This window comes from Colletotrichum scovillei (genome assembly GCF_011075155.1).
Source record: "Colletotrichum scovillei strain TJNH1 chromosome Unknown Contig00006, whole genome shotgun sequence".
NCBI classification, from domain to species: Eukaryota; Fungi; Ascomycota; class Sordariomycetes; order Glomerellales; family Glomerellaceae; genus Colletotrichum; species Colletotrichum scovillei.
The window spans coordinates 1170506-1183789 of NW_023336264.1; the positions used below are offsets into that span (position 1 = coordinate 1170506).

At 52.4% G+C, this 13284-nt stretch overlaps 4 protein-coding genes across 4 annotated transcripts; all 4 read left to right on the top strand.

Moving 5' to 3' along the window:
* Positions 1–898: 898 nt before the first annotated feature.
* On the top strand, positions 899–2455 carry HER10_EVM0009705 (F-box domain protein; the record flags this gene model as incomplete). The annotated part of the gene is made up of 1 exon (XM_035479185.1): positions 899–2455. One exon carries the CDS (start codon positions 899–901, stop codon positions 2453–2455), a length of 1557 nt encoding a protein of 518 aa, XP_035333145.1.
* A 1950-nt stretch (positions 2456–4405) lies between these two features.
* HER10_EVM0000334 (ferric reductase like transmembrane component) lies at positions 4406–8822 on the top strand. Its single transcript, XM_035470120.1, has one exon. It carries the CDS (start codon positions 5945–5947, stop codon positions 8501–8503), a length of 2559 nt encoding a protein of 852 aa, XP_035332024.1. The 5' UTR covers positions 4406–5944; the 3' UTR covers positions 8504–8822.
* A 456-nt stretch (positions 8823–9278) lies between these two features.
* HER10_EVM0002487 (uncharacterized protein) lies at positions 9279–9836 on the top strand (the record flags this gene model as incomplete). Its single annotated transcript, XM_035472196.1, is given in 2 exon segments — positions 9279–9334; positions 9347–9836. The coding sequence occupies 2 exon segments, from the start codon at positions 9279–9281 to the stop codon at positions 9834–9836; spliced, it is 546 nt and encodes a 181-aa protein (XP_035332288.1).
* Positions 9837–11220: 1384 nt separating this feature from the next.
* Positions 11221–11906, top strand: HER10_EVM0002493 (glutathione-dependent formaldehyde-activating enzyme; the record flags this gene model as incomplete). The annotated part of the gene is made up of 4 exons (XM_035472201.1): positions 11221–11371; positions 11422–11468; positions 11529–11592; positions 11656–11906. The coding sequence occupies exons 1-4, from the start codon at positions 11320–11322 to the stop codon at positions 11904–11906; spliced, it is 414 nt and encodes a 137-aa protein (XP_035332290.1). The 5' UTR covers positions 11221–11319.
* Positions 11907–13284: the final 1378 nt, after the last annotated feature.

Genomic DNA, 13284 nt, shown 5'->3' on the forward strand with positions numbered 1-13284 from the left:
CGACTTCAATGAGTCCTAGTTCTGAAAGAGGCTCTAGATCTATTTCGTCGTTGCTTCCTATGACTGAATTACTCAGACCTTCACCGTGCCTTTTGTCATCTAGGTTTTCGTTTACTTTTCCCAAGCGTCACGTTTCGGATGGCGAGATCAGGGATTCTGTGCAAGTGATGGGATTGAGATACAGTCGAGAGGGAGAAACGGAGGTGAGCAGGGGATGAGGATGCGCGCGCAGTGATCTCGATGAAATGTCGCAGCTAGGGTGATGCATTCAACTTAATTAATGATTCTCGAGCTTCAGACATCTCGGACGGTCGCTTTGAGTTACTCTGCCCCGAAAAGTCTACAGCAGTTGAGGGGCGGCTCGAAAGTTGCAATGACTTTCACTTGCCTCCCTCAAAACACCAAACCAGAAATGCTTCTAATTTTCTCACGATGGGAATTGGGGAGACGGAAATCTGTGCCATGAGGGTGCAGCTACCTTGACGCAGTAATCTCCGATGCCGGTTGTCTCATTCGTTCAACTCGCACCGTATCCACAGTTAAGTTTCAACAATAAGTTCACAACCCCAGTAAATATCGGTATTCGTATGTATAGAGATCGGGATAAAAAACCATGACCTGGCTTGACGTCTGTTAGAGCGAGGTTCCCGAGGGAACATAGCTCCATTTGCCCGTGCAGGATCCAAAAAAGTATTGTCTTGTCTCTTTTTTCTTGTCTCCTTTTCTGGTACGAATACAGATCCTTTGCTGCTTCGCTTCCGTTGCGCATTCCTCGTTTCCTCGACGAACACATCGCGTACCCATACGGGACGAGAATACTGTCCCCGAATCGTTCGGTGTCAGCTGAGCAAAGTTACTCAAATTACCCGGAGATCAACTCGAACACACGGCAAGCAAAATGGGGACCAAGACTGGTCTCGCCAACCTGCCCACCGAGCTCGTCCACCAGATCCTCGAATCTATCGCCGTCCCAGTCCGCGCCCGACGAAATGAAGAAGGACCACAGCTCAGCCCCTCGCGCGAGAGCCGCCGAGCACTGAAGAACATCTCGCAGACCTGCCGAGTAATCCGAGAACTCGCGACGCCCCTGCTGTCCAAGCACCTCTGCTTCTTCATGCACCCATCTTCCGACTTCGAGCTGTATGCCCTGCTCCAGTGGTGGTCCAGCCGTCCGGGACAGGCGTTGGCGGTGCAGTCTCTCTATATCGGTGCCAAAGAAGAAGGAGCGTCAAGTCGGCCCCAGAACGAGGATGGGCTGGCCTTCACGGCGTCGGAAATGGCGTTTCTGCAAGCCGCCGCGGAGCAATCCGGACTGCAAGTGACGGAAGATTGGCTGCAGCCGGGCATCCAGCGGACCCGTGTCTTGGCGATGATGGTCCTTCTACAGGTGCGCAACATCAAGACCTTGGAGCTATCCATCAATATCAAAGGGTTCTTAAGATGTCTCCCCGCTGGGAGCGTCGGATTTCCGACACACTACGATGCGCTTACGGACATTCGGCTCGGCAAGAACACACTTGGAACGTTTGATACTACGGATGAAGATGACCCACACTCCGGCAGCAGCGACGCGAGACGTCTGCTAGAATCAGCACCGCAGCGCGAGACAGTCCATCTTGATTTCTTCGCAGGCAACCATCGAGAGTGGTCCGCCATAGATTGGTCCAGCGTCAGGAACCTGCACTTGCGGCGGCTAGAGAGCGATGACGTCCGTGTGACGGATCTGGCGACGTTTTCCCATATTGTACATGCCTGTCGAGGCCTACGGGAGTTGTCGATTTGCCTCGATGGCGTAGAACGGATCGATGGACAACGTGGAGAGCTCATGCGACACATAGCGGCGCATAAGAAGACTCTCCGGGAACTAGACGTCGCCTGGGACTTATTAGACGAACGCGAGGAATGGGCTGCAGTGGCGATGATGCAACGTTGCCAGAACCTCGAGCTGCTCAAGTTACCTCAATCACTCGCTCCATGGGGAATCATTGAAAGGCTGCCCCCAAATACACGCTGGCTGTATGTTCCCACGGACTACTCACTTCAAAGAGACGGACAACATGGCCACTTCGAGTGGCTCAACAACTTTAGCTGTTTGGACGGTCCACTCTATGAAAGAGTGTTTGAAGATGGGAGCCTCCCAAACCTCGAAGGGGTGGTTATTCCGGCCTTCGTATGTCCACACGGTCAGCAGTGTCTGTCTGCGCTGAAAAACGAGCTCAGCAAAGGCTTCGTGCAGAAATTCCCGACCCCTTCGTCTCTAGAAACAGATGTTGCTATCGTGGAGTGTAAGGTATCGAGAAATGTTCGGGAAGGACTCTTCATGCTCCTCGAATCAGGGCTACCCTGTGGCGTGGAATTCGACGACCTCCGTTGCAAAGTGGAGATGCAGCCGGGCCACGCACCTAGCCCGGTTGCTTCTGAGCTGCAGGTGAAGCTCATTCCCTCTGTTATTTAGACCGGAAGCTTTTCACCGGAAACTCCACAAAGTATACAGAGGCCTACAACCTCCCCATCATACATTGGGGAGACAGTGGAACGATTCCTTGAATGACCAAGAGGATTGACAGTAGCACAGGGGATATTGCCTCTTGGAACATGACGATAGGGTTGGGTGGTGGTTTTCGAAGGAGTCAGGTCAGCGTTGTAAGTACAACTCTTGGGAACTGACGAGGCTACGGATGACGCATCACGTCGGACGCGTCATGTTTGTTTAACAGCGGCAGTGAGATGGGCATCCGTTTGATGCGGATATAGGGAATATCGATAGACGTAGGAGTAGTCTTCACTAGATAGCTTGGAGCAATCTGATGTTCCGTCAAGTGTAATACTTGCCTTCCTCATAACTGTCTACCAAAGTGGTCTTGGTGGCAATGCTGTACGGAAAGTGGCAGTCGTCGAGCATTCTTCCAGCTCAAATTCAACTTGTGGAGTCATGTGAGGAGTAACTGGCGGGGCGAATCGGAGGCGGCCTCAGTCAATCCAACTGTTTGGGCAACAGGAAAGAGCAAGGGTTAGCCCGGTATCTGATCACGCTGGGCAGAGGGTCGGGACGGGCGGGAGACCGGGCTGGTGACTGGGATGTTTGCTTGTGTTCCGTGGCCGGGTCATGGATAGACAGTAGGCGGCTGGGACAGGAGTGTTGGAACTCGGACGGCGGAGACGACGAGGAATGGGTATCGCATCTCGACATATGTTTGCTTCTTGGCGGTTGGTGATGAGAAATTATGTGCTTGCATGGTCTCTGCATCTTGAGCAATATCTTGAAAGGCCATGCATGACAGCAGGGTGTCTGACCATATCCGTATGATCGTAGGCTCGAATGGTGGGAGGCATGTTGGCATTCGCCAACCAGCCATTGAAGGTGGACATGTTGTTGGCGGCCCAATCTATTGGGACCAGGGATCGAAGGAGATTCGTCACATCTTGAGCCAGGCTATTGGCGGTTGGCGGTTCTGGGCGGCGGGGTCGAATTCTGTCGCTTTCGCCTGTTTGGGATGCACGTCAATCTGGACTTCCAGATCTGGCTGGAAAGAGGCGGCCAGGAGGAGGTATTCACCGTGTGCTTGACTCGGGTAAAGATTTAAATGCCATGTTCAAATGCTGCAACCGTAGCATTGGGAGAGAGAGAAAGAAGAGGGGTTCTTGAACAAGTACGACTGGTCATCTGTCAGCGACATTGGAGTGGTCCAAGTAAGCGGTTGCAGGTCGCAGGTTTTTGTCCTCGGAGGAACGTGGTGCATTGCAGAAGTCAGGTACCGGCCGGTGAGCGAACAAAGAATCTTGTTCATCAGAGAAAACAGCTGTTCATCAAGAGGAAGCTTGGTTTTACCATATGGTTAAAAGGACGGATAGAGTGAGGTGCAGTTGCCCAACATCCGTCCAGGGCAGGTCAAGGTCCAGTCGGGTCCACGGGTCGGTGCTGGACGGAATGCGGCGGAAGCTTGGGCCGGAAAGCTTCAACAGGCAAGACCCAACTACCAACCAACCAAAAGTCAATGGGAAAGACTGAACATGGACCTGGAGGGTGCGGGCGACGGGACGGGCGTGGTTGCCCTGAATGGTTGGTACATAGGGAGGTAACTGCGGTGGTGCCAGTAGGTAGGTAGGTACGAGTACCCCGTACCTGCTAGTCGACCTGAGGTTTCTGGATACGTACCGCGGTGTGACTAGCGCAAGGAGGGGCACACAAACGCGCATAGTGGAGAATAATTCAATATCCCAGCCAACCAAAACTACCGAATTACCGCCCGTAGTGGCCGGGGTCCGAACGGGAAGGTAACCCCACTGGAGCTTTCCCTTTCCCAAATCTGCGAATCACGCTGCAATGCCGGGGGTCTCCCGCCTTTTTCGACCGTCTCCGCCGTTCCTCGTCCTCCTCCCTCGGCCTTTCTGTCAAAGTTGTCGACCACATCTTTGCCCGTCACATCCTCTTCTCACTCTGCGATTCGACCGCCACCAAGAACATCAACCGCCCCCAATATGCACCTGTCCACCATGTGTGCCGACCCATGCAGCTTCTGCAGGCCCTCGCCTTGCAGTTTCTTGGTCACTTTTGCCAGCTGTTGGTCAATTCCATCTCAATGTTTCCTTCGGCGGTCAACCTGACGGCCTCTACTGCGTACTGATTGCACCTCAAAATGCTCTCCCGTCATTCCGGCGTTGCTCCAATGGCAGCTGGTGAAAGAGTAGTGTTACCTGCGCTCTACGGCCCTTCCCATCATCTTATGGCACATGGCACGACCGAACCAACAAAAACTCAGTTCCGCTGTTCCAGAAGTTACTGAAGCATATCTGTGGCCGTCAGCATCCGCATCTTCCACGCCGTGGGATGCCGCGACTGCCGCTTACGTTTCTGGACTGGCAACCTCCGGGTACACAGACAGACTTCTTCACCGAGGACGTTACCTCGACGGTATTCCAAAGTCGTTTCCTGTTTATACAGCTGCCTACGACCACCCTCGTTCAGTTCAAGTGTCTGGACATCGACCCAGACGACATCGATATGAACTAGCGCTGCGGCGACGTTGGCAATCTGGACATCTTACCTCCCGCCGATCACACTCTTCATTAATGGCGCCCGGAACCAACGCATCCATCCCGCTTGCCATCCCTGGTCTTCATCTTCAATAGTCGTTGTCTGCCGAGCAAACGGCCGTACCTTTGCCCAAGAGCTTGCAGCTTGCTCCTGCATCGCATCCACACCTCTAGCGCCCACGCACCGGCCTGCATTGTGTGACATCCGCCCGCGGGGAACGACCAGAATCGCGGCCAGCCAATATTAAAGTACGGTCAGCCGCTGGGCCTTGTGCCATTCACACTCGCCCATCCGACCCAGAGAAGCCCTTCATCCCCCATCTGGCTTTTCATTGCACGACCCCATCGAGGCCGCAGCCCATCCGACCCCCTCCACATGGAATATTCGCCGTCTTATCACATATCCTCTGCCTTTACACATGTCACCACGCTTGACTGAACCCGCTTCCCAACCGAATCTGTAGGCAACGTGACGAGACTGTCGATAACAGAGGTGTGCTCATCACGCCGCCCACACCCCAGAGTCAACAACTGGGACCTCTCCACTTCGGAGCGTCTCCGATCTCACCTCCATATATCCCCTGGTGGCGCCCCCAATTCGCGCTTCGCCGTGCTCCCGTCTGTTTTCCTGCCGGTCGCTCGTTACTCCGCCAAAGCATAGCATCGCATTGCATCGAACCTACTCATCTTGGCCCCGCTACCAAGGGTTCTTGCACACATCACGCAACACCTCGATTCTTCTCAGCTGGCAACACGATCAACCGACCAGCGAGGGGCAGGTGTCTTACGATCTCGACGACTCCCGGCCATTAGACTCTTTCAGACTGCACCGTATGTCGACATAACTGTACATTTCCGCGCGCAGTCGCCTTACCGCGCAGTATAATTCAAGTTCTGTCGCCTTGCTGCAATGGCTACTCGTATCCGCGACCTGGCAGACGCTGCCACCAAAACGGCAGCACAACTAGCCAAGCGCATTGCCATCACGCCCAAACCCGACAGTCCGCCGGGTTTAATCGAGGCCTTAACAGTTGACCCTTGGTCCAAGTCTGGGAAATATGGCATGGGCTGGACTTACTTCGCGCTGGCCCTCATGGGAACAGTTCTGTTTATGCGATCTTGGCACTTTTGGCAAGACAAAATTCGCCAAGCCATCTACAAGCAAGAAGTGGAGGAATACTATGCCAATCTCTACAACACTGATCCCGACTACGCGCACGCCGTACATACGGGACAAGCACAGCACTTCTTCCCCGACTCTGAAGGGCTTGGCGAGAAGCAATTCAAGCCAAGGGCTCACTTCTCCTCAGTTGGCTTCGTTAACGATACCTTGGCCCTCTTCCGCTGGGTCTTTTACCGGCCGATTCCCGACTTTGTATGGGGTAGCCACCGGTTCACATTCTCCTCCCTCGCCGTAGTTACCTGCGGTCTCATCGCTTTGGCTTTTGTGACGCTCTACTGCTTTCTCCAGCAACCACTCTACTGGCAGAGCATTCAATTCGGTTCGCCACCCGTTGCTATTCGAGCCGGAATGATTGCTGTCGCATTGACACCTTGGATCATTGTGACCAGCATGAAGGCAAATGTCTTGTCCATCCTGATTGGCATCGGGCCGGAGCGCCTCAATGTCTTCCACAGGTGGGCAGGCTACCTCTGTCTGTTTCTGTCGCTTGTACACACCATTCCATTCTACGTTCAGCCAGTATGGGACGACGGTGGCATGGATGTCTTTTCTCGCCTATTCCCCGGCGGCAGCGGCGTCATCTACGGTACTGGTATAGCCTGTCTTGTGCCACTGGTCTGGCTTTGCGTCGCATCTCTGCCCTTCATTCGCCGAGTCGCATACGAGCTCTTCGTCATGCTACATGTACCTGTTGGCATGGTGTATGTTGGGCTCTTGTTCTGGCACACCAAGAATTACCTTGCTTCTTGGGACTACCTGTGGGCAACAGTCGGCATCTGGGTTCTCTGCTATGCCATTCGCCTGATAAACCTCAACTGGACAAGACCATGGCGACTGAGCTTCATGGTCGGAGATGAAGCGGCCATTAGCCTTCTCGCTGAGAACGCCATCAAGATTACGATCCCGACTCAGATGAGGTGGAAGCCTGGCCAATATGTTTACCTTCGCATGCCGGGAGTCGCCTTTTTCGACAATCACCCTTTTACCATCTCGTCGCTCTGCAGCGAGGATTTCCCCTCCGAGTACGGCGAGCAGTACCGTGATTGCGTGCTGGTTTTCAAGCCGTATGGTGGTTTCACGCGGAAGGTCCTCGACATGGCTATCGAGAGGGGGCCATTCCACACATATCGCGCCTTCTTGGATGGGCCATATGGAGGCATGCGAAGAGACCTAGCAGCCTTCGACACCTGCATCCTCATTGCCGGTGGGAGCGGCATCACGGCTTTGATGTCGCAATTACTCAACTTGATCAAGCGCATGCGTGATGGGAAAGCCATCACGCGCAAAGTGGTCGTGGTATGGGCCCTCAAAAGACTCGAAGCCATGGACTGGTTCCGTGAAGAGCTCAGAATCTGCCGCGAGTCTGCGCCGCCAGAGAGTGTTACTTGCAAGTTTTTCGTCACTTCAGCAGTGCGCAACCGGGCCATGATGATGGCTGGCCACGATCGTCCTGCACCGAGGGCCTTGAGTCACATGTTCCATGACAAGCTCGATGGCTTCGTGGCAGGAATTGCTTCCAAGCGCAATTCTGCTCTCATCCAGTCTGTAGCACAAGGCGATCCTGACCGAGAGCAGGAATTGCGCGCCGAGCAAGAGGATAGAATCACCGCCTTACCGCAACAGAAATATTTACAACCACATCAATACCCACCTCCACCCCCAGGACCACCACCCTCTAATCGCTTCTCTGCCCAGGAAGAGTCGTTGCGTAAGCTTGAGGGCCGCGAATACGATGAGGAGGAAGATAGAGATTCCAAAAAGCGCGAGTTCCACTTCCCTCCCATCAACACCAAAGGCGAAGTGCCGCACTTCAACTACGCACCTGCCTCCCCAAGGAAGATCCCCGAGACAAGCCCGCGAAACTCGGATGTGCCAATACGGCCTCCAGAGCTGGCCCACTTGAGGACGACCAACCTCCCGAGCGCAGGTCAAACCCGTCCCACCAGCACGTTCGGCCCGCCTTCAGGCTTTGACTTTGGCTTCCCGGAGACGCCGACAGAGTTCCAAAAAAGCCTGATGCGCTTTGCTTTCCCCGTGCCCCATCAGATCGATGGCGGCTGGAGCGTCGAGTATGGCCGGCCCGACTTGGGATACATGCTGAAAGAATGGGCGACGGGCGGTGCCGACGGAAGAGGCATCCTCGGCAGGCGAACGGCGGTATTCGTGTGTGGGCCGCCAGCCATGCGTGTTGGCGTGGCAAACACTGTTGCCCGGCTTCAGGCAGCGATATGGGGTGATGACATGCTCGAGGAGATTTACTTGCACACTGAGAATTACGCCCTCTAAATCAGGGGCTTGTATTTGTAATGACTGGACGGAAAAGATACCACGGATGACAGCATTTTACATCCATAATAACGAGCCTTTTATTTCACTTCAAAGATCGATACGTGCCTGCTTCCGGTGTACGTTGTTGAACCTCAACGAGTTCATGCTTGTAGGGAAACCCATGAGACAGAAGGTCGGAATGAAGGAGGCAGACGTAGGCTGTATAGGTCGGGAGCTTGTTTGACCTTGATGTGTTTAGAGTCGTTGTCGTCGTGGTAACTCAGTGAGCCAATATCACAGCATGTTAAGCAGGTAAACCAGCGAAACTTATCACCAGAAACCCTTATGACAACAAGGCCACAGTAAGGTAGTTGCAAGGATGCAGATGATATCTCCATTGATGCATGGATAGGCGCCAGTGACAGCTTCCCCTCCCTGTGTTCATAGTAACGCCCCTTGTATGCGAGTTGCAAAACTGTAAAACATGGGGAACGTCGGAAATACTCAAGATTTAGCCACCCGGGCGCTAGGACGGTGTGTAGGGCTGAGTTTGGGTTGCTACCCTTGCAGGATTCAAGCCGGTGACATCGCGACCTCTACGGCCCTGCCATTCTCTTACAAAAAGGGCTGCACCACCCGTCGTTTGGCATTGCTGTTCGTTTTGATCTTCAACAGCTCCCACAGACATACACATTTTCTTTGTCTGTATTGATTCTTGAATACACTGCCCAAGACCGTCTTCATGTCTTCATCCGCGAATCACGTCAATCCACCATCTACTTCAACAACCACAATGTCGTCAAACAACTCTTCATCTCCAACCGACGCCAATGCCAAGGAAAATGGAATGTACGGCATCAGCATGGTCACCGCAACAGCCTACCTCCGCAAACTCCAGCGCGAAACTCCGCCAGAAGAACTCAGAAAAATGCTAGACAACATGGCGAAAGAACGCCGAGCTTCTCCCGAGGAGCGAGTTCGCAGGAAAGAAGCCAGAGCCCGCTTGGTGGCAGCGCGGGAGAGAGTGGAAGCCCACCGCGAGGAGCGGAGGGCTCAAAGAGAGCGCGACTTTGAGGCAGGAAATCAGGGGCCGAATGATACTTCGCGTCCTACGATGGAATCAACTGAAAGCCAGGCCGAGAGGACTGAGGATAGGATGCCTGAGACTGGTTTCTTTACTGGTTTCCGACTATCGCAACAGCTGGGCCACGGATATGTAGCTTCGGGGTCTGGAGACTATACTGTTCCGTTTGAGGCACTGGACGGATATAGCGAATACTTGCCTCAGAGTGCTGCCCTGTATGGATCGGACTGGATCCTTCCTTGGACGGACGTCCGCGAGGATGACTAAAGGGAATAAGGACAATTTCCTTCATTCCGACTTGTATTGCTACATCGGCATTCCTCTTATCGAGAATTCTGCTGGCGATGAAACATACAACGACCTTGAAGGGGCGGAACTCCCGCCCGGAAGCCTAGGTAGCCCGAAAGACTCAACACAATCATAAAGACAGAAAAGGACACTTCGGGTAAAGTTGACTGAGGTGAATGGGAGACGACACAGGTATGACTCATTTCAATAGGGTTGAGCAACGTGAAGATGTCGCTCATTTGCTTTACTTCAGGGACCAAGTCAGAAAACCTGCGACATCGGGTCAAGATATCGGGCTTGAACTCGCTGCGTCGCACACATGGTGCATCACATAGCACTACTAGCTACATTGATCGTCTACAAACATGCACAATTCAAATAATTCCCATTGGCTTTCGTGTGATTTGCCTTGCTCTTTGCTTATCTCTCTCTCAGCCGCTCGAAACACCGCTATCGCAACTGCGGATGTTTGCGCTCCGCACATTGACGATAGGGTTGAGAGCGAGAACACCGGAAGTTCTTGGCAGTGCGCCGGCCCCTCGCCCCAACCCAAGCATCCACATTCTTCATTATACAACATCTGATGATCGATTACTGGTTCAGTCAAGTGGATGACGCGATAGTTTGTTGCTAAATACTTTCCTTTGCTCTAATTCTACTAGCCCTGTCACTGCTATCTCTATTATTACTACTGCTATCCTTGCTGCTGTTCTTGCTACCGCTATGATTATTGTCTACTTCTTATGTATTCCACGCAGAATACCCATCGGAAAGCGCAGGGTAGTTATGATAATAGCTCTAGACTTTGTAATGGTAGCTCTAGGAAGGCAGTTAATACTCGGAATACTCGTCGACTGGTGTTTGATTTTATCGCCCACTGGCCAGACTTTTGTGATAAATCCCTTATTCCGAAAATCATCGGGGGGAATTCTAAGCCGGTATGGATACTTGGATCCTTTGCGCCCTTGAATTGACAGCAACGTCATTCCAGCATCCCACGGTGATCTGTCAGCAAACAGGGCAGACTGGAGAAAACCTATGCTTTGATTCGCCTAACGCCCCCGCGGAGATCTAATCAAGAGGCCGATAGATGGAGCAAATGAGCAGCATTGAAAGAAAAAGGGTCCATGCATCTCCCCACGGCGCCTATTACCTTACCGTGCTTACCTTAACCAGCTAACTGACCCCGCACATCTCCATCTTATCCAATGCTCTAATCATGACAGACAGGGAAGAAGAGGAGGAGGAAGAGGAGAAAGCTCAGCTTCCTTGTTGCCGGCACTAACGCTAGCCGAAAGTCTCAAACACGTATAAAAACGGCGATCGGACATTCTGTACTGTAGATTCCCCCTCATCCCAAGCGGTTAAAGTCAGCCTATTCCAAACATCTCGACTTCATTACATCCTTTACTCTTTTTTTTTCTACACTGATTACTGAACAGTTCATACGTCACTATACACAATGGGTCTGAAGGGAAGCTGTATGTGCAAGGCGATCAAGTACGAGAGTACTGGTAGGCTGGCCTGATTGCAACATCGTGTGAACCACGCTGATAAGAAGTAGAGGACCCTCAAGTCACCGCCCTGTGCCACTGCACAGATTGTCAAAAGGTATGAAAACCGTATCTCACGACTCTCATCAAGTCCATACATGTTGCTAATGAATTACAGTGGAGCGGCTCAGCTTTCACTTCCAACGCCGTCGTTCCTCGTACATCTTTCAAGGTCACCCAAGGTACGAGAGGCTCACCTGGGCTCATAATCTTCCCTAAATATGCACTAAACCCTGATCATCTAGGTGAGCCCAAGTTCTACGACATCACTGGCGACTCGGGCAAGAACAACAGGCACTTCTTCTGCTCCAACTGCGGGTCCAGTCTCTATACCGAGCTGGACTTGATGGCCGACGTCACGTGCATCAAGGCTGGTGGTCTTGATGAGGGAAAGGCGAGCTTGGAGGGGAAGCCCGCCGTCGAGTTCTACTGCAAGGATCGGGTCTCGTACTTGGTCGATGTTAAGGGTGCTGATCAGAAGCCCGCTTTCAGTTGAATGGTGAGACGTGTGCGGTATACATGTAGCTAAGATTCCTTTATAGGCGAGCATTGAAGTTGCGCGATGATATGAAATGAAGTAAACCAATCCTAGTATACCCAATTGTCTCCTATAGTTGGTGGGGTGAGACTTTCCCAAACTAACCTGTCCCATCTCAAAATCTCAGGCACAGCATTAGAACACCCTTCCCGTATACAAAACAACTGAAACCTTGAGGCTTCATTGCCACGGAATGTCATAGGGTCAAGACACCTGATCCACCTTTCTAGACTTAGCTGGCCGAACTTTGGTCGAACTCTGAAATTACCCTCGCTGTTAGAACATAGGGAAAGATGCAAAGAGGACTGTTCCTTTTCAAGCAAGATCTGACGCCCATCCAAAATCCACTCATAAACAGTTGGGCAGCGTGGGCACCTGACGAGATGTCGACATGCATTGCCGCCGGCCATGAATCTGCCCATCAAATCGGGGTTGGAACGATTACGACACGCGCAGCACCTGCAAAGTTCTAAGACTTCGGGACTGTGCCAGTGCCAAATGTTGCCCCGGTCGGAGGGGTTTTGAAAGCAGATACAGTATCCCTGTTCGAAGGCACGCATGAGAAAGGTATCGCCAAAAGCCACGTGAGGGCATAGAAAATGACTGAGCGGCTGTAGCCCCCGAAGAGATTGTTGAAGACGCTCTTTGGTGAGCACCTCCCCTCGACCGATCTTGCAGATGGGGAGTTTCCATCGTGCTATCAATAGAGGTTGCTGATAGTATTTGATAATACCGTGCACCCAAGTCCCACGGGACATGTAAATACCAGGGGCCATTCCGCCACCAAGCTTGAACACCGGGGCGCATAGCTGGCATTCAAATAATTGAATGTAATAATCATCGGAGTCCAATCTTGTTGTAAGTTTGTCCCTGTGCATCTTTTTGAATGACTGCTGATAGTGTGGGCAGATGATTAGCTTCCCTTCCCGTGGGATGCACAACTGGGTTTCTGGAGTCGACATTCCATCCGAGAACCAAGATCTCAAGTGCTTCGTTCTGCAATATAGGCAGAACAAGGCGTCGATACAGATTAAACCTTTGTATCTTCTCCTCGGCGCACGCAAAGCGCAGTCTTTGCAGAGAACCCCCCTTTGGACACGCTCTCTAAAATCTTGTTTGTCTGAGTATGAGAGCTGCCTAACGTCAAATCTCATCAGCATCTGTCTCTTTTGTTGAATTTGTCCTTTAATAGAGGCCTCCTGTTTCTTCGAATCTGCCAGGCGCAAGAACAGTAGGCAGGCCATCAAGACAGTCATCAATCGTGATATGAGGGACTTTCCGACGTCCTTGCTTTCGGGCTCTGCAGGTGAGTCCTTACTATGATATCTAGCAAAGG

What these genes read in the sequence shown, in the direction of transcription:
- HER10_EVM0000334 (XM_035470120.1), top strand. Translation starts at nt 5,945, where the DNA reads ATGGCTACTCGTATCCGCGACCTGGCAGACGCTGCCACCAAAACGGCA.